The sequence below is a fragment of the Blennius ocellaris genome (genome assembly GCF_963422515.1).
Source record: "Blennius ocellaris genome assembly, chromosome: 23".
In the NCBI taxonomy this organism is placed as follows: Eukaryota; Metazoa; Chordata; class Actinopteri; order Blenniiformes; family Blenniidae; genus Blennius; species Blennius ocellaris.
Window position 1 is genome coordinate 11,914,775 of NC_137672.1, and position 24,339 is coordinate 11,939,113.

General features: G+C 40.8%; 1 protein-coding gene across 1 annotated transcript in view; it reads right to left on the reverse strand.

The window, feature by feature from the left end:
• The window catches only part of LOC308147107 (adhesion G protein-coupled receptor L3), a gene marked incomplete at its 3' end in the record, with an annotated part of 169,030 nt that overhangs the window by 128,927 nt on the left and 15,764 nt on the right, over positions 1 to 24,339 (reverse strand). The window contains exon 2 of the mRNA XM_080519188.1: positions 11,479 to 11,692. Coding sequence (XP_080375314.1) covers positions 11,479 to 11,692 — 214 coding nt within the window. The remainder of the gene's footprint in view (positions 1 to 11,478; positions 11,693 to 24,339) is intronic.

A 24,339-nucleotide genomic window follows, 5' to 3' on the forward strand; every position in this document is an offset into this window, starting at 1 on the left:
TGTTTTGGTTTTTTTTGTTTTGATTTTTTTGTTATTGCAGTCTTCAAGGCATTGTGAGAATGACAAACCTGAAAATATATCACATCTTGTCTACTATGAGACATAAAAGTGTTCAGTGTTCAAGTATTTCCTGCAAAAAAAAAGAAAAGCTGCAGTATTCAATAAATGCACTGCAATTTTAACCAGACATCATTGCCCAGAACTTGAACCCTATTGCACTTGCATTACAAACTTTGAGCCATGCATAAGTCTAGAGATCAAAGAACAGTTAGCGTTTCTCAAGACTTCTTCCTCCAAATCAGAAACTCAATTAAAACACGATATATCTATGGGTCAAATTGCAGTTGTTTTCCTGGTTAACTGCCATCAGAGGAAACGGTTTTTATGGTTAAAGAGTTAAAACTCTGAGGATAAAACGGCTGAAAGAAGTTCTGGAACTCATTCCAAAGACAAGCCATGAATCAGCATCAAAGGATGTTGTTTTTAACTTGGGGGAGAGATAATGAATTTCCAGCAAAGTTACTAAAGGTCAGAAAAAGTTGCATGCTGTCTCTATGTTGGAGGGAAAAAAGAAGTACAAAAAAAGACGACCCAGTGCTTTAGGGCAAAAGGAAGAGACGGAGCAGTAGACTTCAAATGCGCGTTGGCTACTCCCAACTGCCAATTAAGATAGAAGGGAGAAGAAGAAGAACAAGGATGAAAAGACGACGTAGTGCAGCGAAGGGCAAATATCAGATGGATTGAAGGAAAAGGCCTAGTTGTCTCTGTGCACTCCCGACGAACCACCTGCTCCTGCCTGAATTAGCCCTTTCTTTACCGTTTGGATGCATCCAAATGAAACTGACTCCCCTATTTGACAAATGGACTGAAGCCTCCCACTTCAATTTTTTAGCACAGTATAAAAAGCACGTTTAGTGAGACACCACTAGGAAAGCTATTAATCTGATACAAAAATACCTTACAGCAGCTCTGAGCTTCCTGAGGGTAAAAAAAGCAAAGAAGTGAGAATAAAACATTTCTGAAAACTTTCAAACTCCTTGATTCTCCAGCAAAGCACAGGCTTGTCAAGGCATAATAAAGTCTATTGGGCATTCAGCTTAGAGTCCAAAAATGGACACCGTTACGGTAGATTCAAACCACTGGCTTTAGCCGGTGTCAATCCGCTCCTCTTTTATCTCCATCTCAGGAGAGGAACCAATTCCATACGGGGGAATGTTCCTATGTATTTCCCGTTTTCCAATGCGGGCTTTCTTTTCTATCTAATCACGACAGAGTCTTATACGGCCACGTCTGGGAGACCCGGGCTGACTTGATAGGCTGCCAGTTTCAAATTTACAGCAACTAATTGGCCGAAATTGAATGAGGCAGGTTCTTATCAAAGACGATTGGAGTGGGGTGGGAGGCAGGACGGCAGGGCTGAAAAATGAGACAGGATAATGAATGTCAGGTGATGTCATCCAGTGCAGGAAAAGAATAGGATGTAAAAGGAGTAAAGCGCCTTGATTTGAAAACTCCTTATGAAACGAGGGTTACGCAAGGGCACGAGGCAAACATGCACAGATGGAAAGATGATTTAAACTGCTGCAGTAATCCAAAGAAGTTCTGAATGTGTTTGTAACCCCGCATGTTTGCTCTATTGCAAAAGGGAATCTTTATCTTCTCGATCTCTTAGAGCTTTTATTAATATCACTGTTGCATATTAGCGCTGGCTGCAAAAACCTCCCACGATTCTCTATTTGTTCAAGCTGTTACAACAGGCAGTTGCCCCCCCGCTGTGCTCATTGGTCATGTTTTTGTTCTGTAATTGTCAGGTGCTCAACATATAATTGTATCATGGAAAAACAGCCTCACAAGCAAGACGAACCAATGACTTCTCAAAGAAAAGAGAAAGCCTGGGGGGAAAAATTGCATTTAAAACACCTTGATAAGTCTGTAGGGGAATTAAATGCTAAATGTGCAGTCGGAATACATAAATATATACCATGTATTCCATGAATTCATTCTTTGTTTATTGTATTGCTCGCTCACCTGGACAAAAATAAAAATACTTAACTTAGTACTACAGAGCTTTTCCATCACAATATGGCTAACTGAACTATTAATATAACACCTGCGTGACATTTGCACTTCCAACACAAAATCCACTTTTCTAATTCAACTGACATCTCATTGTTTTATGAGTTAGATGTTTATGCAAACCTTGGCTTTAAACAAGGCAGACTGTTAGCGGTGAGGCTTTAAGAGTCATGCATGAGCAATGACGGTATTATTCTCACATCTGCTCAGCATTACAGTCACTCCCAATGTCAGCGGCACCGGCGTATTTGTTATAATGCAGATTCATAAATATTTAACACGACGCCATATGATATGCTTGCTTTTGTGCTTCCGCTCGTCCATTTTCAGCTTCACACTTTTATTTAAGATAACGGGGGACTTTCTTCAGTTTGGGTTAAGCTCAAAAAAACACTGGAGCTTTCATTTCCCATGATGCAACTTGACAGAATCTTTAATCAGATCTTTCAGCTCGCTTCTTCCCAACCCCACTCTGCCAGTTTGTCATGCAGGCTTTCTCTTTAAAAATGTTAGCTCAAGCAGAGATAATAATGATGATATCATTGGGGTTATTTGTTTCAGATTTGAAAGGTTTCCTCCTTAGCGACGGTGCAATTGCTATTTCCAAAGGCTGTGCTGTATGTGTGCAAGGTAAACAAAACTAGTAAAAAATTATAAAAAAATAAATATAAATCTTTATGACTGACAAACTGTTAATTCACAAAGTTATAGAACACTAAGCTGGCATGCCCTCTTGTAGACTGTTAATTAGTAAATATCAGGGTGGTGTTTAGTCTCTCGTATGTTTAATCAACTTACAAGTTCAATTAAAATGTGCAGTTGCTGGTTTTTTTTTAAGGAAATACTGGGTTTCAGTGCTGATCAGATACAGAGACCTCAGCTTCGACTGCATCTGCAGACGGCCGGAAGAAGCACTGTCAGCTGCGTGAAAGCAGCCGAGGGAGCTGCAAGCACAGAGTTATCCATGCTTGACTATGAGACCAAAAGTCTCACATACTGCATCGTCCATCCTCACCGTGGATGAACAAAGAGGAGGATTAATTAGGGTTACGGAGGGTGGACTGCTCAGGTTGTCATGATGCGTTTGCTACTTTTTGCTGATCTGTGCAGTTTCTTTTCCTCCCGGGCCTTAAGGGACTATACATTCTCATAGGGCCTGAGTTTTCATCATGAAGCCCGCACAGTCAAACCTTGGTTTCCAAACATAATTAATTCCTGAAAGTTGTTCTGAAATGAAAAATTCTCCCAAAAGAATAAAATTGGATGGATTAATATTTTTCTGATCTATGACATAACACTTTTTGGCTGTCTCCTATACCTATGCCTCCAAATGCCCCCATTTGCAATGTAATATCATATTATCCTACACCAAATGAATAAACAACAACCTCATTATAAACCTCTTTATTTTTTCATTCCAAGCTGGCCTGAGGAGTCTCGATGATGCAAGCAGAAGGTGCAGTGGAGGTGAGGAGAAAGGTGATCTTTTGGAAGCCGTACTGCCAAGCCAGATACGAGGTGTGGATGCTATTTTCATGCTGCCATATTATCTTTCTTCACCTCAATTGTTGTTCTCATTATTTTTCCACTGTGCCATTCTGCTTTCCCAAGCTTTGGAAGGTCCCATGGCACCTTGCCAAAGTAATATTGTCGATATACAGCACAGCGTTCACCGAGGCCTGCAGCAACTACTGCACGTAGTGATGATGTGCTGTACCTGTTCATGTTATGACTTGTATTTCATATAGTTAGAAATGTATAATAGGGATTTTATCCTTTATATTTTTAAAGTGAGACATTAAAAAAAAAGAAACAGTGGTTGTCCGTCTCCAATCACCCCGTATTAATCTTGTGATTCCATCTATATGTTGGGTTTGGTTGGCAATATGCATTATTCCAGTATATTTCATGCACCCTGCAATATGTTGTCCTCCATTCTTCAGTACTAGCAAATTCCTTCACACATTGTTGTCACTGTTGCTCCACTTGCATTAAAAGAAAAACACTTGTCTGGCACATAATCTGGAGGAGAAAGAAATCGCCTATGTGAATGTGAATCAACTGCACTTGTAGCTTTGTTTGCATGAAGGAGGTGTCTGTTGAAGGGATCTCTTTCTGATTTTGTTTTCTTACAGCTTTTAGTTGTTTGTCCGGATTCCAGCTTTGGATTAACCACAATGGCAGAGTGTTTGCTCACAGCTTTCAAATTTTACTCCTTGTGCTGAGAGAGGTGGGAAAGTGGTTACTTTTAATCACCCTTGATTATGTGTCACTATTAGTTTGCTGAATCTGTAATCTTTTGTTGAATAAAAACACAATTATCTGACCAAGTTTGAATTTAAGCAAAAGCAGTTGGTTTGAATTGCTTCTTTATAGCAACAATGAAGAAAAAGCCTCCGGACCTCCTCTCAGTGTCTGGAATTATTGGTAACTGGGGGATACGTGGACCTAAGAGCATGTGTTTAGTTCACTTTGGACATACGCCCACAACATCTTACTCAAGATGAGGGGATTTAAATGAAGATGGACAAAACCCCCCACAGTTAATCCCACTCTCCCACTCAAACAAATATCTCATCAAGTCCTTTAACTCTGAAATGAGGTCAGAAGCCAAGGATAATGAGAACTGGTACGTATGGGGAAGATCATTGTCAAAGGAGAAAGTATCCTCCCATCTGTTTTCCACTCCTTATCCTTCAATCAATCCAATCCCTCTGTCAACAGATGCTGCCATCTACCAGGAGGAGCTATTTGTCTCACTCATTCTTACCTAAGTGTGGCGAAGTAAATAATAGCCTGGGAGCATTTGTTTTTCACGGAAACATCATTAACAGGAAGGTTGTCAAATGTCAACTGTCATGTGGCCAGCAGGTTCAAATCACAGGTTGCGTTCATTTAGTTTTTATCATCCCCGCGAGACTCATCAAGCTGTGATATCTATTAACCTTCATCATTAGTGTCATGCACAAAAACACAAAACGCTCAGAGACGGAAGAAGGTGTTTTGTTCTTTGTTCTTTGAAATGATGAGTGCGATGACACAGCAAAGGGAGGAATCCCTCCGAGACTGAGGAAAAATAAATGAAATGTTGCAAAAAAAAAAAAAAAGACAAAAAGGATAGGGTGGACGGATAAGGACAAAAACGTGTATGCGCTGGTGTTTGGGTGTGTACGTGTGGGGAGGGAGGGAGTTGCTCCATCCTGACCTGCTTTTCTCCTTCAGGGGTCATGCACAAGCCTGCCACAATGCTATCAACTGTCCCTTAAGGTGCCTGCTGGGGTCTACTGAGATATAAGGTGATATATAGCTTTGATATAGCCTGTAATTACTGGCCGTGAAGGCCACACCGCCTTAGGGGAAGAAAAAGGGGAGCAGGAAAAAAAAAGGGAGAAGAGAGACACTGGGGCTGAGATGAGAAAAGGGTCAGCGTTGTTTGATGGAACAAGTGTCTGGTATCTCCAGCGGTTTCACGTGGTGAGCAATGGCACTAGATCTGTACATGTGTTGGAGAGTCGGAATCAGCAGATACCGCCGCTTCTTTTCAAATACATTTTAACAGAAAGCCTGTGAAGTCGGTATAGAAATGGCGTCAAATTGTGCTCAATTAATCATTGGCTGCATCTTTCAAATACAGGATCTATAGCCTGGATCCAGCTTGCAGCACGGCACCACCTACAGGTGACAGGTTTATCCAGAGGCTGGAGGCTCTGCACAGCCTTGATGCTCAAGGCGCAAACGCAGAGTTACTAATGAAAGAAACCCATTCATTTCATCCTGTCACAGCATGGTGGGAGACAACCTTCATTTCAAGATGCATTGCAGCACTCGCAGGCTCCGTGACGCGCGATCACTCAGATATACGGTGCTATTAGCTCTCACTTAAAAGACTGTAATGGAACCAAACACCTTACCCAAGTAGCCATTTATAAGTGGGGTAAACTGGAACAGGTAGAGATGAATACCAATGGCGCTTTCACATTGACTGGAGAAGCAGGGGGGATTGAGTCGCCGAAATGTGTCCTGACAGCTCGCACGAGCTGGTGACACGGACTGTGCGTTTGCCGTGATAAGATACAAAACCCTGGCAGATATACTGAGCCAGCAGCAGCGTGGCTCGTCTTCAGATGCAATGTGAATGCTAACTACCAAGCTTGCCAGTCACCACGACTTAACTGGTGCCAGAAAGAGAGGCAGGTGGTGGGCAGGCAAGTGGAAAAAGAAGGGGTTGTCCCAAGAAAAGTACCAGTGCATTCACAAGCATGATGTTTCGTTTTCTAACGAGATGGATGTGATGTTCAAATGACTGGGTTGGGTTGAAATAAAACCAGAATTGTAGCAAATATAATCAGTGTAGATCCGTCATTCATGTTTTCATTCCTCTCGTGTGGTGAAACACTACAACAGATTGCATACTTTCAAAAATTGCATGAGGATATACATTAATCAGATTCATAAGGAGGATAAATATTGCTTTTTTTCGCTTTTTCTTAGCACTTATATCTGGCAGACAGTTAATGTTTCGTTGTCAAAGAAGCAGGACATATCTGCAAGCGGAACTATTTCAGCAAAGCAAAGGCCAAATATTGACGCAGAGACAATGGAATCAGAGCATCTCCAACACCGCAGCTGTTTTCGGGTGTTTCCCAACGTACAGCGGTCAGTATCCATCAGAAACAAAAAGCAGTGCAAAAACAACAGGGTCAAGGGCAACAATGATCATTTCATGCATGTCGGCCCATCGGGGCCCCACCTTCTGGCATGTAAAGCGTCTGCTGATGTCCCAGCGCTTCATCATAGTTTCAGTGAAGTCCATGCCTCAGTGGGGTGTTTTGGCAGCATATAGGGGACTGACAAAAATTAGACTGGAGGCCATAACATCTGCTGATCTGCATGCAATTGCCTGGTCAGGATGAACATGGTAAGCTAAACAACTGACGAGGTCTATTTGGATGAATGTTATCATTTGGGCACAAAGGTAAAGTTGATTACTTTTGGACATAAACACCTACAATTCATCAGATGTTTTGTTTTGTTTTAATTTGTCCATATAGATTAGTGTAATCTCTAAACCCAATTCAAAAATGTCAATGGTCCTATAAGAAATAGGGACATTTTAAATCGATGGAACAACTCGTATATAAGTTTACAGGGCTATCACAATAAATAGAAATGGGTAAAATGGAAAAGGTTTTTTCCCTATAATTTAATACAAATAAACACAAATATTTCAAGCTTATTTGTTTTTACATAGATTATGGTAAATAACGACTCATTAAAACTTTAAATATTCTCACAATCTGAATTGCAGAATCTGACTTTTCATTTAAGAGCCAAAATGATCACAAATCAAAATCATGTAATTCATGTTTAATTAATTATATATTAATAAAATATAGGACTAAACAGTTCTGACTATGGCATTTGAATGTCTGAAAAGTGGAACAGGCAAAAAGAAAGAAATATTCCTGAGTGTCTGTGGTTTTCAGAATCATCACTGCCTCGCCTGCCTCATCCTACAGGCAAAGTGAGTGGTAAGCTGTACGAAGCGCCTTCAATAAACAAAATACTTCACAATAACTTTATTTCAGGCATTAGTGGTGAGGCAGCATGATTCAAATGATCCAACAACTATGGATTTCTCAATCCTGTTAAACAAATATGAAACACATTAGGAAAGTTCGATATCTAAACTCATTTGTTTGCTTTAGATTAAGTCTTCCATGTGTGGCACAATTCAAACCTATGGGGCTTGATTTATTGTCATTTCCCCCTTTTTTTCTTTGATGGTTCATTGTCCTCGAAGCAAATCGATTGGAGTACTTCTTTAATTTAAATAAGAATCAAAACAACCTCAAGCATCTTTACGACAATGATTTTCTAATTTGCCAAACTTGTTTTTTTTTAAAGATTTTTCATGATAAATGTTTACCATTACCTGTGTTTTGTACTGTACGAGTAATGATTCAGGCATACCTTTTATGCCACTTGCATTAACAAGAACTTACAATTAATAGGCTATTAATTTATTGTTTCCTATATTAATACTAACAACTGTACCTCAAAAACTGGAAACAGTGTGGGGTTTTCCTTTAAAGTGGGTGGTCATTTGTAGATGGAACAAGCAGAAGTCGACTTTGAGTAAGTCACTTCAGGGGGTTGGACCTGTCACCGGCCTGCTGTGAGAGTGTTGACACCCGCTGTTCCCGAGGGCCACGGCAACAACTCCAGTGAGTGCCGTTCGGATCCAACCGTCATTTATATTTGCAAGACGCCTTGCTGATTTCATCACTCTGTCTGGCTGAAACTTCAAGAGTGTCTCGTCACCGCTTCAGATGGAAAATGTGGCTTTGAGTGCTGTGGTTTTGAACCACTGCCACAACTGCTGCATTTAGAGAGCCAGATAAAAATCTGCTGGAAAAAAAAAGAAGCTGTGATTGTCTGTTAGAGCCTGACTGATCTACTGTACCGACACCATCAGCATTGGTGGAAAATACCCGCCCACCTCTAAGTAACAAGAAGCTTAACACTCAATTGCAATGTACATGTATCCATCGATCATATATATTTCCTTAAAAATCTAAAACTGACAGACAAGTGTTTTCTGCGTGAATTTATCAACACGAAGAACAAAGCACTTCAATGAATTCAGCCAATTTCTAACAGGCTCTTGTTTCTGTTGTCTGCAAGACATTCTTCTAAACATTAGCCCAGTAATCAAACAGCTCATGGAAATCACAATTAATGGGAAAATAACCATGTAAATGTCTCCATTACACTATTACACAGCTTTGATTGTTTCCAGTGATTGGGTTGTAGTCTGTGTGCAAATATAATGGATGAAGAAGAAGAAAGGAAAGTAAGAGATGCATGGCGGAGCTGGCCTTGAAACGAGAACTTATCAAAGATAATATGTTGGATGGAAGAACATGTATATGATAAAAGCCAGTTATAATTGTACGTTATGGGTTTTTTGTTTATAAGTACTCTCGTTTCATTGTGTAAAAATTGTGAAATCCTCCGAACACCAAATATATCAATTTGTCTCCCCATGACCTGTTTTTAGCCTATGACTTATCTTCTACCGAAAATACTTTCGTTGCACAAATTGCTTGTTTCTGTTTTGTTCTCGTTTTCTTTTCAACCTTAATGAGCTTAGCCGCAGGTGCCTAGCAACGGCTCTGACAGCTCCACAATGAAATGGTCGGGGGTGGCGTTCGTTTGTTGTGCTAACCTCTGCATGCTAATGCGTAGCTGTGTCGCCGCAGCCGCAAATATCACCGAGTCCTCTCACCCGAATCCCTTCTCCGACGCCCTCTGGCCCTCCCCCAGCCCGTTCTCCATTCACACCGCCTACACCTTTCATCCACTTAGCAACTTCCTCTCCCAAGACAAAGTGCCCTGGCTCTGAACCAGGTTGTAGTTACCTTTAAGCATCATTGAAACGCCCCCAGTAGCAACGAGATGCTAAGAAGACGCACTTCTCCCCAGTACTTTATGTTAGTTTTGTGTTCTTGACAGTAGCAGGACCCGTCGATTCATTTCTGCAGGGATTTTTCAGTCCGAGTGGGTGGCTGGGAGAACAAGGGAGCTACAGGGTGCATGAATTATCTGACAACATGTTTCTAACTACCTCCTTTTTTTTTTTCCACCATCAGCTGCTTTTCACAGCTGATTATCCAAACTCCATGGTACCAAGCAAAAAAGCAGAGAGCAATTGTTTGATAAAATCTATTAGTATTCTCAAAGGGGCATGTCCAAAGTAGAACTAAAGCTGAGGAAATAAAAAAAAGAAGTGGACATATGTTCTGCTTTGGAAATAAAGTGAGGGAGAAAAAGGCAATGCGAAGCAGCAATTTAGATAAAGTCCATCCCTTCTGAGTGCTCCAGGGTGTTCTGACCTCAAAGGCAAAAGTAACCATGCTTACATCCTGGATGGCTTTAAGTGCTGCTATAAGTCAACAAATAGCAAAGATGGACTACATGTATACCCACTCCATTCTTGCCTTGAGCTCTGCATTTTCCCAAATCCAGGAGTACTTGCTTAAAACCCCAAAATGTGTCTGTATATATATATATTACTTTAATGTTAGCAATCAATTACGCTGCAAAAACCAAAGCACAGTAAGACTACTCCCTGTCTGCAATGACAAATCGGTGTGCATGTCCCCGGTTCCTGCACAACAGGGTCATAACTCTGAAAACAAGGCGCACATCCAGCAGCAAGGCTCATCAAGCATATTCTTATTTTGACAAATGGCTGATAATGTCGTCACGTTATTCCTAATGAACATTGATTTGAGTCGGCACAATATTTATGACCGCAATAGATTAGCAGTCAGGTATGGCGAGGGTTACATTTGAAGTGGTTTGCCTCTCACTGGAATTCTTCAGACAATTATTCCTAAACAAAGATGTGTTACCGCATAACACAACAACCCTGAGTCAGGCTTTCTGTATACATTTTTTTTTCTTTTTAAGTCTCATGAGCCAGTTCAAGGCTCACCTCACAATAAAACTTACTGCGATGCTGTGTGCACAGTAGCTTAATATTTAAACATTTCCGTACGCCGTGAAGTGAGCACGATCAATAACGCATCGTGAAGAAAGGCGTGAGAAATAATTCATTTTCTACAAAACTCAGATGTGAATTAAACCATCTCTCATTAAGTGAGGATTTGCTGATTATGTTTTCGAGACTTTATTCCCATTAAACACACAACTACTTGAGTCAATTACTTAACGGCATAAAACTAATTTTGCCCAAGAGTGTCTGTGTGTGCGTACATATTCATAACAGGAAACAATTATATTCTACTGTTCAGAATAGAAGCACAAAATACTAATTAATGTAACTATAATTAGTGGTTATTATGAATAGAAACTTAAAATTGGTAAATATCACACTGTCTTATTTGTAGTACTGAATGTGACATAGAAAAAACAGTAAAATACGATAATACAACTATTTATTATTATATTAAAGTAGTAGGCATATCTGTTTACTCATTCGCATTGATTGTTTCTCTGAAACATTTTTGGAGGAGCTGGTATAGATTTTCACTGGGGAGGAGGGATTTGATTATGATATATCAACCTGTCTTTACCATTTTTTGTCAGGTATGTTCAGAGTCCTGGAGCTAAAATATTTTTTATGTTTTCAACAAGCTTACAGGGGTTAAGAGGACGTCCAAAGTCTCAGTAATGCGGTCTAGTTCATATTAAATTGGAAAAAAAAAAGAGAACTTAATGAAGTACTTTCTAATATTCAGGCCAAATTCTTCTCCTGTTTCAGCTCACCTCCAACCATTTTCAATATATCCAATTATATGTGTGGTGTGAAGCCATTTATCATAATGCGCACAAGTGTGTCAAAAATAACTAATGAATCTTGCGTGTCTTTACCTTTGAGACATGATCTTGTATGCATCTGGAAGGTAACACCGCGTGTTCTCCATCTGTGCCGGGTCGGCGTCGCAGATTTTGTCGTCGGTGCGGCCGTAGTTGGCGCTCTCAATCATGATGACGTCCGTGCCCGGGCAGCGCAGCTCGATGGGGTAGCTCTCGCACGACAGCTCCCTCCTCACCACCGCCATGGGGATCGGTGCTCGACTGAAGGCTGAAAGAGAAATTCAAACGGTGTTAAGTATTTATGCTTGAAAATAGAGTGAAGGAAACTTCATTCTGGTAACTCGGGTTTGTTACAACAGAAATACAACAACTCGATATCCAGTTGGGACCTGCAATCAAAAGGCCTGACACTGAGTCATAGGAGAAAAGGTTGTCCACCATTGCCTCCTGAGTGTGGGTGGACGGGACAGCTGGGAGTTTGGAGTAGGAGGACGAGCAATTCCACAGGGGCTTTCCAAGAGGCCGAGAGTTGTGGAGGGAAGGCGTACGAGACTGACACTGATCAAACATAAGGAAATAGACACGGCGTTTGGTTTTTTTGGCTGTGAGAAAATAAACATTCATTACAGGGGCATTCAGCTGAGAAATTAGAAACAGACAGAAAAGCAAAGACAAAGAAACCACAGCAGAGTGTGTGTCGAGTAAATTGTTACAATTTCCCCTCAGGAGTGGAATCTATAAATCATAAGAGCTGCTGCGCTCTTTGTATTTTGAGGTGATATGATGCACTTGAGTTAGGCTCCTGGCAGGCGGGAGGCTGAGGGTCAATAGGTGCTGGATGCCGCGAGCCACAGCCAAGAGTCGGTTTGGCAAAAAAAAAAAAAAAAAATTTATCTTGTTTTGCAGTGGAGCCAAAATGGCCGGAAGGGCCAGTGGGACCCGAGCGCCAGCCGTCCGGAGGTTTGCTGCTTCCCGTTTCTTTTGACACAGGGGCACGCACGCCCACGGACGTCTGCGGAGGCTCAGACTAGCGCACGAGCGAGCATGTGCGCAGCAGACTGGAGAGGCTCCGTGTTTACAGGAGGAATAAAAAATGAGCGTGAAGCGTAAACACTGGCCCGAGCGACTGTAGTAGGACTGTGGCGGCTCAACGTTTCTATAAACACTGCGTCAGACGACGCAGGAGAGCTCACGAGCAGTACGACGCAGTGTGAGGGAGACATTTATCCGGGTGGCCGGATATACAAGAAAGGTGCGGAGAGAGTGAACGCACATGTGGAATGAGCGTAGGAGATATCCGCAGAAATCAATATCATGATTAATTGCTACACTTTTCAGAGTAAGAACAATAAACCTGCTCTAAGATTATTATCAATCCCTAGCATGCAACAATAACAAAAAATGACATGTCTCATCAGGAAAGAAATTTCAGCACCTTCAATTTGATCTTCAAAATCCTCACTCAATAAGCTAAGCAAGAGTGGATATAATTTCATCACATGGTTGTTATTAGCAGAGAAAATGTGCAGTGTTGCCATGGAAATAGTCAAAATTACATATAAAAAAAAATAGCAAATCTGAACATCTTTATTTTGAATGTCATCCCACTGAGAGCTCCCAAAAAAGCTCCTGAACAGACCACTCTGAGTGCTGCAAGGATAATGTGTTTTGTAGGACAATCTAGAAACATCTTGTTCCCACCACCACAAAAAGCTAATGGGATTGTTCCATTGGGTTATGGATTGCTGTATACAATGCCATCTGCCATCATCAAAAGCTTGTGATTTAAGTGAGCTAAAGGAGCAAGACATTGAACACCAGTAATCTGCTTTGTGAAACCTAAATGCATTTGAATGGTTAAAAAAGCCAACTTTCAGCTGAATTTCCCAATCATGGCAAATTTAATACCAACAAAAAGTTCCTGCAGTCCCGGTTCTTTGTGACAATGGAACATCGACAGCCTCCATAGTCTCATTTATCATTAAAGGATGCACAATATAATGTACAATGTACATAAACTAGACCAACACAAAACTCAGCTGTTTACAAATTTTCCAACTATTATCATCTTGAGAAAACGTATGTTTTGTGCAGCCATGGTGGTGAATTTGATTGTGGGTTACAATGAATTCTGCATTTCTCTTCTTATTTGTATAGGGTGGGAGTTTTCAAAACTGGCGGAAAACCCAGCCAGGTCTGCAAACTGTGCAGAGGCTCTACTGAATGACACAATTCAGATAATGTCTCCAGTTCCAATGGAGTTTGCATGCTGAGATGCAGAGTTTCTTTCCACGCAGGTTCTTCCAGGCTCTCAAGCTTTATTTAACTAAAGCCGACAGGTCATGTTTAATTGCATGCTTTAAAACTGCCCTGCGCAATAACGTCACCCCGACTCTTTGTGTAATCCTGGACTGACTCAGTGACGTCGAGATCAAGGCCCCGTGCGGTGCAATGTGTGGTGGGTGGGGGGTTTGTACCATCTGTCACAAAACCCTTTGTTCTTGTTGCTGGAGATGTTTTTTATGACTCTGGCTGTATGTATGAAGGTCACTGCAGAATCAACGTGGACTTATCGGATGCCTTCATGATGCGTCATGTCCACCAATCCAAACATCTGCCTTCAGGTTTTGACCAGCGCTTTAACTCTCCACCAGCTTTGGCAGAATAGGTGGTGCTTTTCACGAGGGCACATAATCTCTACCATTTTCTGTATTTGAAAGTCATCCAGGTACCACTTTTCATCTGGCCCTGAAAATAAACAGAGAAGGGGGGGGAAATAGCAAAAACAAAACAAAAGGCACGTACTGAGGAGAAACGGCAAAAAGAAGCCTCTCATTATTGTGTCAATTCATTTTTGTCTCATAAATCACTCAAACCCCAACACACTAGTGCACTCCTGCTATTGAAACATCACAGATTGGAATAATTATACTCGGTGTGGTGATGAAAGCCATCAATTATCTTTCTCTTAATGGGAGATTTAGTCCGCCTCCTGGAAAGCGCTGCTGTGGATCACACCAAACTTTGTTGGAAATGACAATCGCGTTGGAAAAAAACGAGGATCGCAGAGGCTGATGGAGGCAGGTACTTTTAGATGAAAGACAAAAGTGCAATTTACTTCAATTGCATAGACCAATTGCATATTGATCCTAAGGCTTTTATGCATATTTTGTTTTTGTGAGTGGTCATCTGATTTGTGGGAGGAAAAAAAAAAATATCAGCAAAAACCTCAATTAAATGATTGGAAAAGCTTGCATCATTACTCCTGATAAGCTGATTTGTATGTTTTGCCATGAAACCTCAGAAACCTTGTAACGCTATCTAGCCAAAGGGCTTGGTCGGTGCCAGCATCCCCAAAAGAAACATTAAAAAAACATCAGAGAGCAGCGGACGCGATGCCGCCGACACGGGCACCAGCAATCCCCTAATGTAAGCAAGTAAAAGCATGCCAGTGATGTCTCGGATTACCCGGCGAGTCAACAACTCTTGTGTAATTACATTTGTGCCTGGAGGCGCTGATTGATGGAGCTCATATTCCTCAGGTGCCCGGTAAAGCGTCCTGCTCCTGCTCGCACGTACGACCATCTACCTGCGCACACATCATTGTCAGACCTATTGAAAATCGAAATAGTCTTATTGAAAGTCTGTCCTTTTTTTTTTTCTCCAAGTTCCCATGTTCTATTCACTTCATATTGCTTTCTCCCCTCTCCAGCTACTTCATAGGCCTATTTATATGCAGCATGTATCGTTTTTTTTTTTTTTCCCACTGCAGATCCTCCCTGGATAATTCCTTTGACAAGTGCAGTGCTGAATATGAAAAAAAAAAAAAAAAAGAAGTAATAAAATAAAGAAGTAGTTGTTTGGGGAAGAGCAAGCTGTAGTGGTCGCGCTGGCTTCTCCCATTAATTTTGTGTGGCAGAACAGTGTTTTTAATCATGACGCTTGCAAATGACATAACTCACAAATGAATTTTTCAGAAAACGCAATTACTCACCAAAAAGGGCAGCAGAAAGGTCAGAGAGAAAAATGGTCATTTGGAAAATGTCGCACCCCCGCAGAGCTTTTAAAAATCACTCTGAGGGGGGAAAAGCTTTGGAGTCCTGCTTGTGGGTGTGACAGTGGTGACAGTGAGCAGCAAAATAAGAAAAAAAATTACTTTTAAAAAGCATATTCTTGGGTCATTGACATAGAGGCGGGACCCCATTACCTTCTCTTCTCCAAACCTGCAGGTATTAAAGCTAAAAAAAAAAAAATGGTGAACAATGACATTTAAAAGTCATCACTACTAACAAAGCAAAGGCCTTTGGGGGCTTGTGTTTTTCATTTCATATCCCAGGAAAACATGTCCTGGAGATGCAGTTAAGGTCGACCACCACACAAATTTACAACAAGTCCAACTAAGTGAGCCGCCATCTCTGGGATAAACAGATGTTTAGGATGCGCGACGGCGCACAACAAGAGTAGCGTGGTTTACGATCATTTCCAGGCTGCAGCTGAAGTGGGTGAGCTCAGACACAACAGATAATTTCCCAATAATCATTCTCTCTGCAATTAGGCAGAGTCTGGCAAAAGGCCAAATATGATCCGGGCTGTTAATATTTGACAATATAATGTTTTATACTCAATTTGAAGCTGAATTTCTCCTGCAGATATCAGGAAGTGAACACTCAGTGAGTGTTTGTGAGGAAAGGACATCGAGTCAAAGGCACCGACTTATTTGAATTAATGCTGGATAAATGCAAGAGGGAGGACGAGAGGGCGAGAGAGCTGATTCGACAGATCAAATGTCTTTTTCCATCGAGAATTGCTGGATGGGTCCCGGCCCCCGGAGTCGGTGATTAATTAGCACATGAATCTGGATCCTGTTATTTGATTAGACCAATGGGAACCTGCCACAGCGACTTCTCATTTTGCAACAAATGACATCTTCTGGTTTACAGCGGGTGGGGGGTGGGGGTATAAAAGAAGTCACTTTGCAACAGGAGAGAGGACTCTTAGTGGACTGTGACTTGGGGGCAATTAGAAAAGAAAAAAAAAAAGTAGTGCATTTTCAATAATGCATGAGGGATTATTTATCTTGAAGTGAGAAACAGTTCAGGCAAATTGTTCCCCCAAATAAATTGTGTTTACATATGGCCCAAGGCAACTGAAATCTCAAAGGCGTTTTACAACGGAGAGCAAAATTATCCCGGAACTTAAACTGGCAAAGAGCTTGGCGGATCGAGCATTGAAGAGAAAAACTGCATCAAGACAACAATGTGTGTCACGTGAAAAAAAAATACGAAGCCTAAACACTGGTACCAAGTAAAGTTAGTCATGCAAACCCACACCAATAATGAAACCGTGGCCACTGTCTCTAAATTAAAAAACTAAAGCCTTTCTGGCAAAGTCGGCACCTGTGGCTCAACCCTTTCCCACTCCGCCAAACACTGCAAAGTACATCTGGCAACATTAGAGGGGCACCAGTGATTGGCAGAGGGAGGATACACTGACAGGTGGAACGCTTGTGGCTGTACTCCACTTCTCAGTTTATCTCATCCAGGTAGTATTAGCATAATGAAGCCAGAAATGGCACGCGAAGACCAAGTGGAACAACAAATAGGAACAAGTGGATTTTCATTTTATTTACTGGCACTGTCAGTAAAGACAGGGAAGTCACTGCATATCCAGTTGGGGGGGAGTGATAAAGCTTCCCATTGGTTTAATAGAGGATTAGCAGGAATACGTCACACACACTTTGACTTGATACTAGGTAATCCTTTATAAGAGTTCTTCATACATCTTAATAAGGGTAAATAAAAACACAAAGCTTATTTTTTTGACAAGTAAATCTGTTTTACAGTTTCCACTCTTCTTATATTAAGTTGTTAAAAAATTATGTGGAAGTGTCTTTTCTTATGCCAGTTCGAAAGAGATGCATTACTGATGTGGTCTGAAGAAAACTTCACGGATAAGTTCCAGCGCTACATGAAAGGCTTATTGGAATGTTTTTGAGCAGACCTGAGGAAACACCTCTGGACTGATAAATTCATTAGCAGAGCACAGGAATGATCATGACAAACTTCTCACATTGACTTGATGCCTTTTGACACTTTGACCAACGATGCTGCTCAGCACAATTAGCATTACTCATGGTGACAGCCCTCAGATATCCATTCAACACGTCCAATGAACGACCCATTTGTTTTGCTCGTGCTTGCATCTGCTGACACACGTTTGAAACCATTAATTGGCAACACACCACGTACGTGCAAATTCCAGCAGAGGGGAAAGACTGATGATGTGCTTTTTTTTTCTTTTTGCAGGCCAGTAACGTGCAAACGTGAGTTTTAAACCGTCCGTCAAACTGCCCATGATGCCTGGAGGGAAATCAGCTTCTTTAGCGTGAACAAATTAGCTCTGAGGTACACGGACAGAGCACTCGTAATAAACCACTGCAACTTACTGGATCAGCCTCTTCACATGGTGAATGTCTCTTGTTTTTTTTATTTAGAAGCAACTTCCCCTGAAGAAATCTATAAGATAGTACTCATTGCCAAGATGCAGAGTATTGCCTCTTTTTTTTTTTTTTCCGTCATCACTGTAACGACATATCGACACAGTTAAAGTTAATAACTGTGAAAGTTAATAAACTGGTCACTGGATGGAGGGAAATCTGCCGAGCACAGCAGCTTCGTTTCCCCCACTGTAAAATACTTCCAGTGACAGAATCCTAATGTTTACACACACACACACACACACACACACACACACACACACACACACACACACACACACACACACACACACACACACACACACACACACACACACACACACACACACACACACACACACACACACACACACACACACACACACACACACACACAAGTACCCTGCCATCACTTCATAAAGGCTTGATTCACAAACTCACAACACAAGGGTGAAGAGTCTTTCCATCCAGCAAGCACTTTCATTTAATTAATCACTACTTCAGTTCATTAGGTGCAAAGGCATGACAAGGAAAAAAAATGTGGAAATGGGAAGCAAGTCTACTCGTCAAGGTCTAATGTTAAAAAACACTCTGGTGTTCAAATTATAACATTAGAGCCTGAGGTCAAATTCACTAAAGCAGAAGACAAAACCGGTTTTGCTTGAATTTGGTCAAGAAACTATATAGAGCACTTGGGCTGTTTTAGAATTATTAGATATAAACTAAACAAATACAGTAAGGCAAGAATAATGGGCAAGAAATGATTATTGCTTTAGCAAACTTTCATTTACAATTTACATTGCTTGTAAACGGTGCTCTATAAATACATTTGCCTTAACAATAACTGGATGCATAATAAAGCCGCATCTTCTATGCTTACAAGTGAATTGTGCCCAGCTGGGGCCAGTTTAATGCTGCTCATGTCACTTTGTTTGAAATTCTGGGAAATATTGCATAAAATCAGTTCCAATCACTGAAATTTGAAATAAAAAGAGTCCTAAAATAATTTCGAACACTGTTCTGAATACTTATACAACTAATCTAAAAAACTAATTGCTGTACAACACAATCTATCTCAAAGATCTGAGGCAAACCTTCCACCAAATCCTTGATGACTAACATTTATCTCCTGTTTCTTTTAGATATGGATGTAACATGATGTCATCTTTGCTGACGCCCACAATCAATTTCATTGGTCACAAACCGGAACATGGCATCACATAAATGTGGTCAGGTTTCAGCCAGGTCAAAAGGTGAAATTGAATGTGTGTTGCTCCAGGTCTTAATAGGCTTAATAAAGGCATGGAAATCCAGTGAAGTATTGTATTGAGCTTGGAGAAGAAGTCCTCACCGGTTGACAACAGCACTGTATGATATCATGTGAAAATCCCATAATGTTGTACTACAATAGTAGTGTGATAAATATACGCTGCCACTTTGGTAGGTAATGTTTGTTTGTTGTTGTTTTTCCATCATGTGCATCTGCAGTTGCCACCAACACCTTTTCCAAAGCATTTGTTTGTTCACTTTTGTGGTCATTTTTGTGACTGTATTATATAATACTGTCAAATGATTACAGAATATATGGGATTTAATAATGATCAATCATATTTTTCTTTTACATCTAAAAGTGTTGTTTTGAATTTGCACGGCATGAATGAATAGCGATGGAAAGGTAATTTATTACAGGTAAATAAGTCTTTTGCATTATTTATTTTCCACTTGATCACACCGTCATAACAAAAAATATGCTATATACAGTGCAGCTCATGATGAAAGTTCACTCTGGTATTTTCACACATGTTAATATCATGATTCTGTCTTAAACCTGTATAAACATCTAATTTAATAATTTACAGCAAGAGCATATAAGAAATTATTTTTTTTTATTTTTTATTTGGCTTAAGAAAATTACAGGTAACAATTGTAACCTGAAGAAAACACAATCACTGGCGAGAAGATGATTAACTGTCATTTTTTTGGTGAAACTGAAAGGAGAAAATCTTTATATTTTAACAGGGGTGGCAAGCACATTTTAGATTGGGGCTACAAATGTCATATTGGGTGAGTCGGACCGGCAAAATGGTGCCATTAAAACCTTTAAATCCAAACTTAAAAGTTTGTCTTTGTTGTGGCGCAGCAGAAACATGATGAAATGTCTGTATTTTTGCAAAAACCAGATACCTATTACCAAAAATGGCTACAATCTCAACTTGCTTGGTGTCTCTTTATATTTGCCACTGCTGATATAGAACAACTACACAACATGAAAACAGTTAATTGTCTGGTGAGCAGCGGTAAAATCCTTTTAATTAAATTGTTGCTTTTTCTTTAACTATGTCCCTCTGTTCTGTGTGTAAACAGAGCAGAGATGTGATGACTGCCTTCCATCAGCAAAGTGCTGTTTTGTCAGACGGCCGGGGCCGGAGGTGAGTATGCAGAGTGGCCAGCTGCCGTGGCAGCGGCTCATGACAGCGGGCTGGGCTTTGTTCGGCTCTCATCATGTTTGACATCGTTTTGCTGTTTCCTCTCCTTTCATTGCCTCCTCCCTCCTCCCGGCCGAACTCCTTCCTCTCTGTAACCCACCCACACGCGCCGACATCACTCAGGGGAACATCTCAGCCAAGACTAATGCACCTTGGCCCCCACCTACTGTACAGTGCCTCCTAGGCTAAAGTGAACACAATCCCTATCACAGACGCATGAGACACACACACACACACACACACACACACACGCACGCACACACACGCGTACACACGCACACAGCTCTCAAAGCAGGCATGACTCAACATGCCCTGATAGTACCACATGCCCCAGTGGTAATTGAGGTCAAAGAAAAGAAACAACAGGCTGATTTTTGTCTTGTGCAAGGGGGAAGAGGTCTCTTTCCTGACTCTTCTTTTACAACACATCATCACGTCTGCCTAGCAGCAGACTGGAGGCAAGAGCTCGGCTAAGTTTAGCAACGTGAACTGAGACACACTGCAGGGCAATGGCACTAATGTGATGGTAATGTGAAGTTCTCTGAGGAAATATAGGTTCACAAGAGAAGACAAATGAGAGACACATGAACATGGGTCTGCATAATGAAAAAAAAAAGACTTAAAAGGCATTTTTTATGAGTTCATGACTTCATAATCCACACTCAATGGACATATACATTTTATGTATCATGATCTGTTTTTTGACTTGATACTGTCATGTTGTTATGTTCTGAAACAATACCAAAATGAGGGAGATTGATTTTTCCTTGCTCTTTTGTATATACAGTGAAAACAGTGAAAAATGCATTTTATCTTTAAAGGTTGACCAAAGTTTGTCATATTTGTCCTCTTTGCCAGTTCCAAAGGCATCATTCATTCAAGTGAAATAGGAGAAAGTTGAATTACTGGGTGTTCTGCATGATTTCAAAAACACCATCCATCAGTCATCTATTACACTTCATACAATTCAGTGGTTTGAGGGTCTGAGGCCGATCCCAGTGAATTATGGGTGATGACAGAGTACACAAGGGATTTTTAAATATGAAAGAAAAGAGCACGTATGCCAGAGAATAGGTTCTGTTATTTAGGTGAGCAAACCTCAAAGCACCAAGACACTGACATCATGTAATTATGTACTCGTATTTATCACCAATCATATCATTATTGCAATACTCACCAACATTATCGCATGTGCACCTAACACTTTCCTCAAACACATGTTGCTCTGAGTTTGGAGGGAAACAGAGAAAAACCCCCGCAAACACAAAGAGAACATACAAACTCCTCATGAAGGGCCCTCAATCCTCAAGCCACTGTGCTCAGTCTGTCTAATGTCCACTCCACTGAAACAAAATATCATGCAAATCCATCCAAATGAGGTGAGAATGTGCTGAATCTCACCAGGCCTGTAAGGTGGGCACCTCCCTTTAACTGGTGTTTCATCAAGTCTGGCCGGCAGCACCTCGGGGAGGGCTCAACCACAGTTTTGGCATCCCATTACTGCTCCCCCTTAATCCCCGCGCTCACCAGCTCAGCTCGATCTGTTTTTCATCAAGTCATCAGGCAGGACTGAAGCCTAAAACATCACAAGGTACTACATGGTACGCAATAATGATACCGCTGGTACAGCAGAGGTTCATTTCTTGGAAGTAACCGCACTAATTCATAGAAAAACACAACTTTCACCTTCTGACATATATAATACATGTGTAAAATATCCACGAACAGTGGCAAGAATTAACATGAAACTTGGTAGAATCCACCTTTAACCTGTCTTTGAGTAAAAGTCAAGTGAGTGTATTATGTGTCTTTACTTCATGTCCGTTCTAAGCCCGTCATTGCAGAATCAGCTTTACCAGGTTGTCGTATGCAACCAACGTCAAAATGACTCACCAGCGGGTAAATACTAGCTGAGTCTATGACATCGTCCTTTTCAAGAAACTGAGTGAATACCAAAGAAGTGTTTCTTTGTAGTCATTGCTCGTCCCAATAAGCTTAAGCAACTTGTTTTTTTACATGAAAACAAATTGACTTACTCGTATATCTATATGCACATATAAGTGTCGGTCCACTCATCAAAAGACCTTTTTGAAATGGAAAACTACCGCATTGTACAAAGTCCTTTCATGTGAAATATATACCGTAGACCAGTGACAGAATACCCAGAAAATGTGTTCTCTTGTATTGAATAGGAAATGAGGCAATATTGCCGTCTAAATAGATCCCCGGGGCTCGTCTTATTATAGCTGTATTAATGGTGTAATGCTGAGAGCAAATGGAGCTGAACTCCAAAACTAACACAAAGGCCACCAGGTTAGCACACCGTCTGCTCTCACAACAAAAGTGATAACTTTTTTTTTTTTGCTTTTGCCATAATGGGAATTGTGCGACTGCTGATCATTGAGTTGATCCCAATCAGTTGGCACAACAGTGAGATGAGCCACGCCACAGGAGCGCATACAATAGTCCGTAATTTGTCATAGCTCGATGTAAAAGAGATCGTAAAATGATTTACATAAAGCTGCACATTGGCTGTTGATGACATGAAAATGGAATTTTCTTATACATTTGTCACAAAGGTAAGATGAAAAACTCTGCCCTTATTTGGAGCTTCCAGGACGCGAAAATTAGATTTCTCTCTTTTTTTTTCATTTTTAATTTTATGCCATTTAAAGACAAAAACAGGAAATTGAAGCTCGCTCTCTCACAGCATCCTCGTTTGCATCCTTTTTTTCATCAAAAGAATCCTCATATAAGGGCCCAACACTTTGAATTACACTGCGGTGATTTGTTTTCTGTGGCTGAGCGCGCTCGGAAATAAACCTATGCCAATTCTCTTTGTGAGTTTCCCCCCCCCCCCCCAACTGCAGTGTAATATCTGAGGGCAAAAAGCATGAATTAATACCAATTAGAGTTTGCTGTTGTAATGTTTACTTACATAATGAAGAACAAAAACTTATTTAAATGAGAAAATTAAAACGTAATTTCATGCATATGCATCTGTTGTGATATCAGGTTAACCAAGACATTACCTGATATTGTTCTATTACTTAAGCGAGCAGAGTTACTTTCTGGATGTAAAAGAGGTTGAAAATATGAGAATCCCACACACACGCAATACATAAAGCAGCGCTAGTTTCTCATTCCATTCTTGGCTCCAAAGAGTCAAGATAATTTCCACACATTCACTGGATGATAAAGCTGGTTTGAGCTATACGCATGCATACTAAATCCCTTAAAGGTAGACTTTAAAAGGCTTTTGAATGAGCGCAGATAAGAGTGAGATGAAGAGAGGAAGCAATTGGGGGAGGGGAATTTGCCCTATATAACGTAAGAACCTGATAGGTGATGAAATTTGATGTACTAGATGGCATCAGCAGATTAAACACTGACTGTATTTCTACTTAACGTCAACTGGCTTCTTTTGTCAGCACTCTCGTGAGTTGTTCACTCCTATAGGAGTGTTTGTTTCTATACCCTCTTCAATATATTACCCACTGGGTGTTTCTCTCCAGGGGGATATTGCTATCTAGCTCACACACTTACACAATGCGGCACTGTTCAAGGATGGCATTTGTTTTTTTTAATTTGGGGCCCCCTGCTTGCTTTGTTTCATCTCCTCCCTACTTAGTTACAGCAATGCGGGCAGGATGTAGCAGAGATTCAATCTCTAGTCAATCCTCCGCACCAGCCTATCCTGTGGAACAATACCAGCCCCATCCAAGGCCATTTCAGCAACCCCTGTAACCATCTTAACACAAACAGAAACAGTTGAGGAGAAGCAAATATGTGGGTGCCATTCATGTAAAAGTAATTTGTGGAAGAAAAAAAAAAAAGAAAAGGTAGGGGGGAAAAAGCGAGACACAAAAATCCACTGTTTTAAATTTGAGCGTAAAAAGAAAAAGTCATTCCTCAACCACCCACAGAGTGAGAAATAATCTCATCCCGCATGTA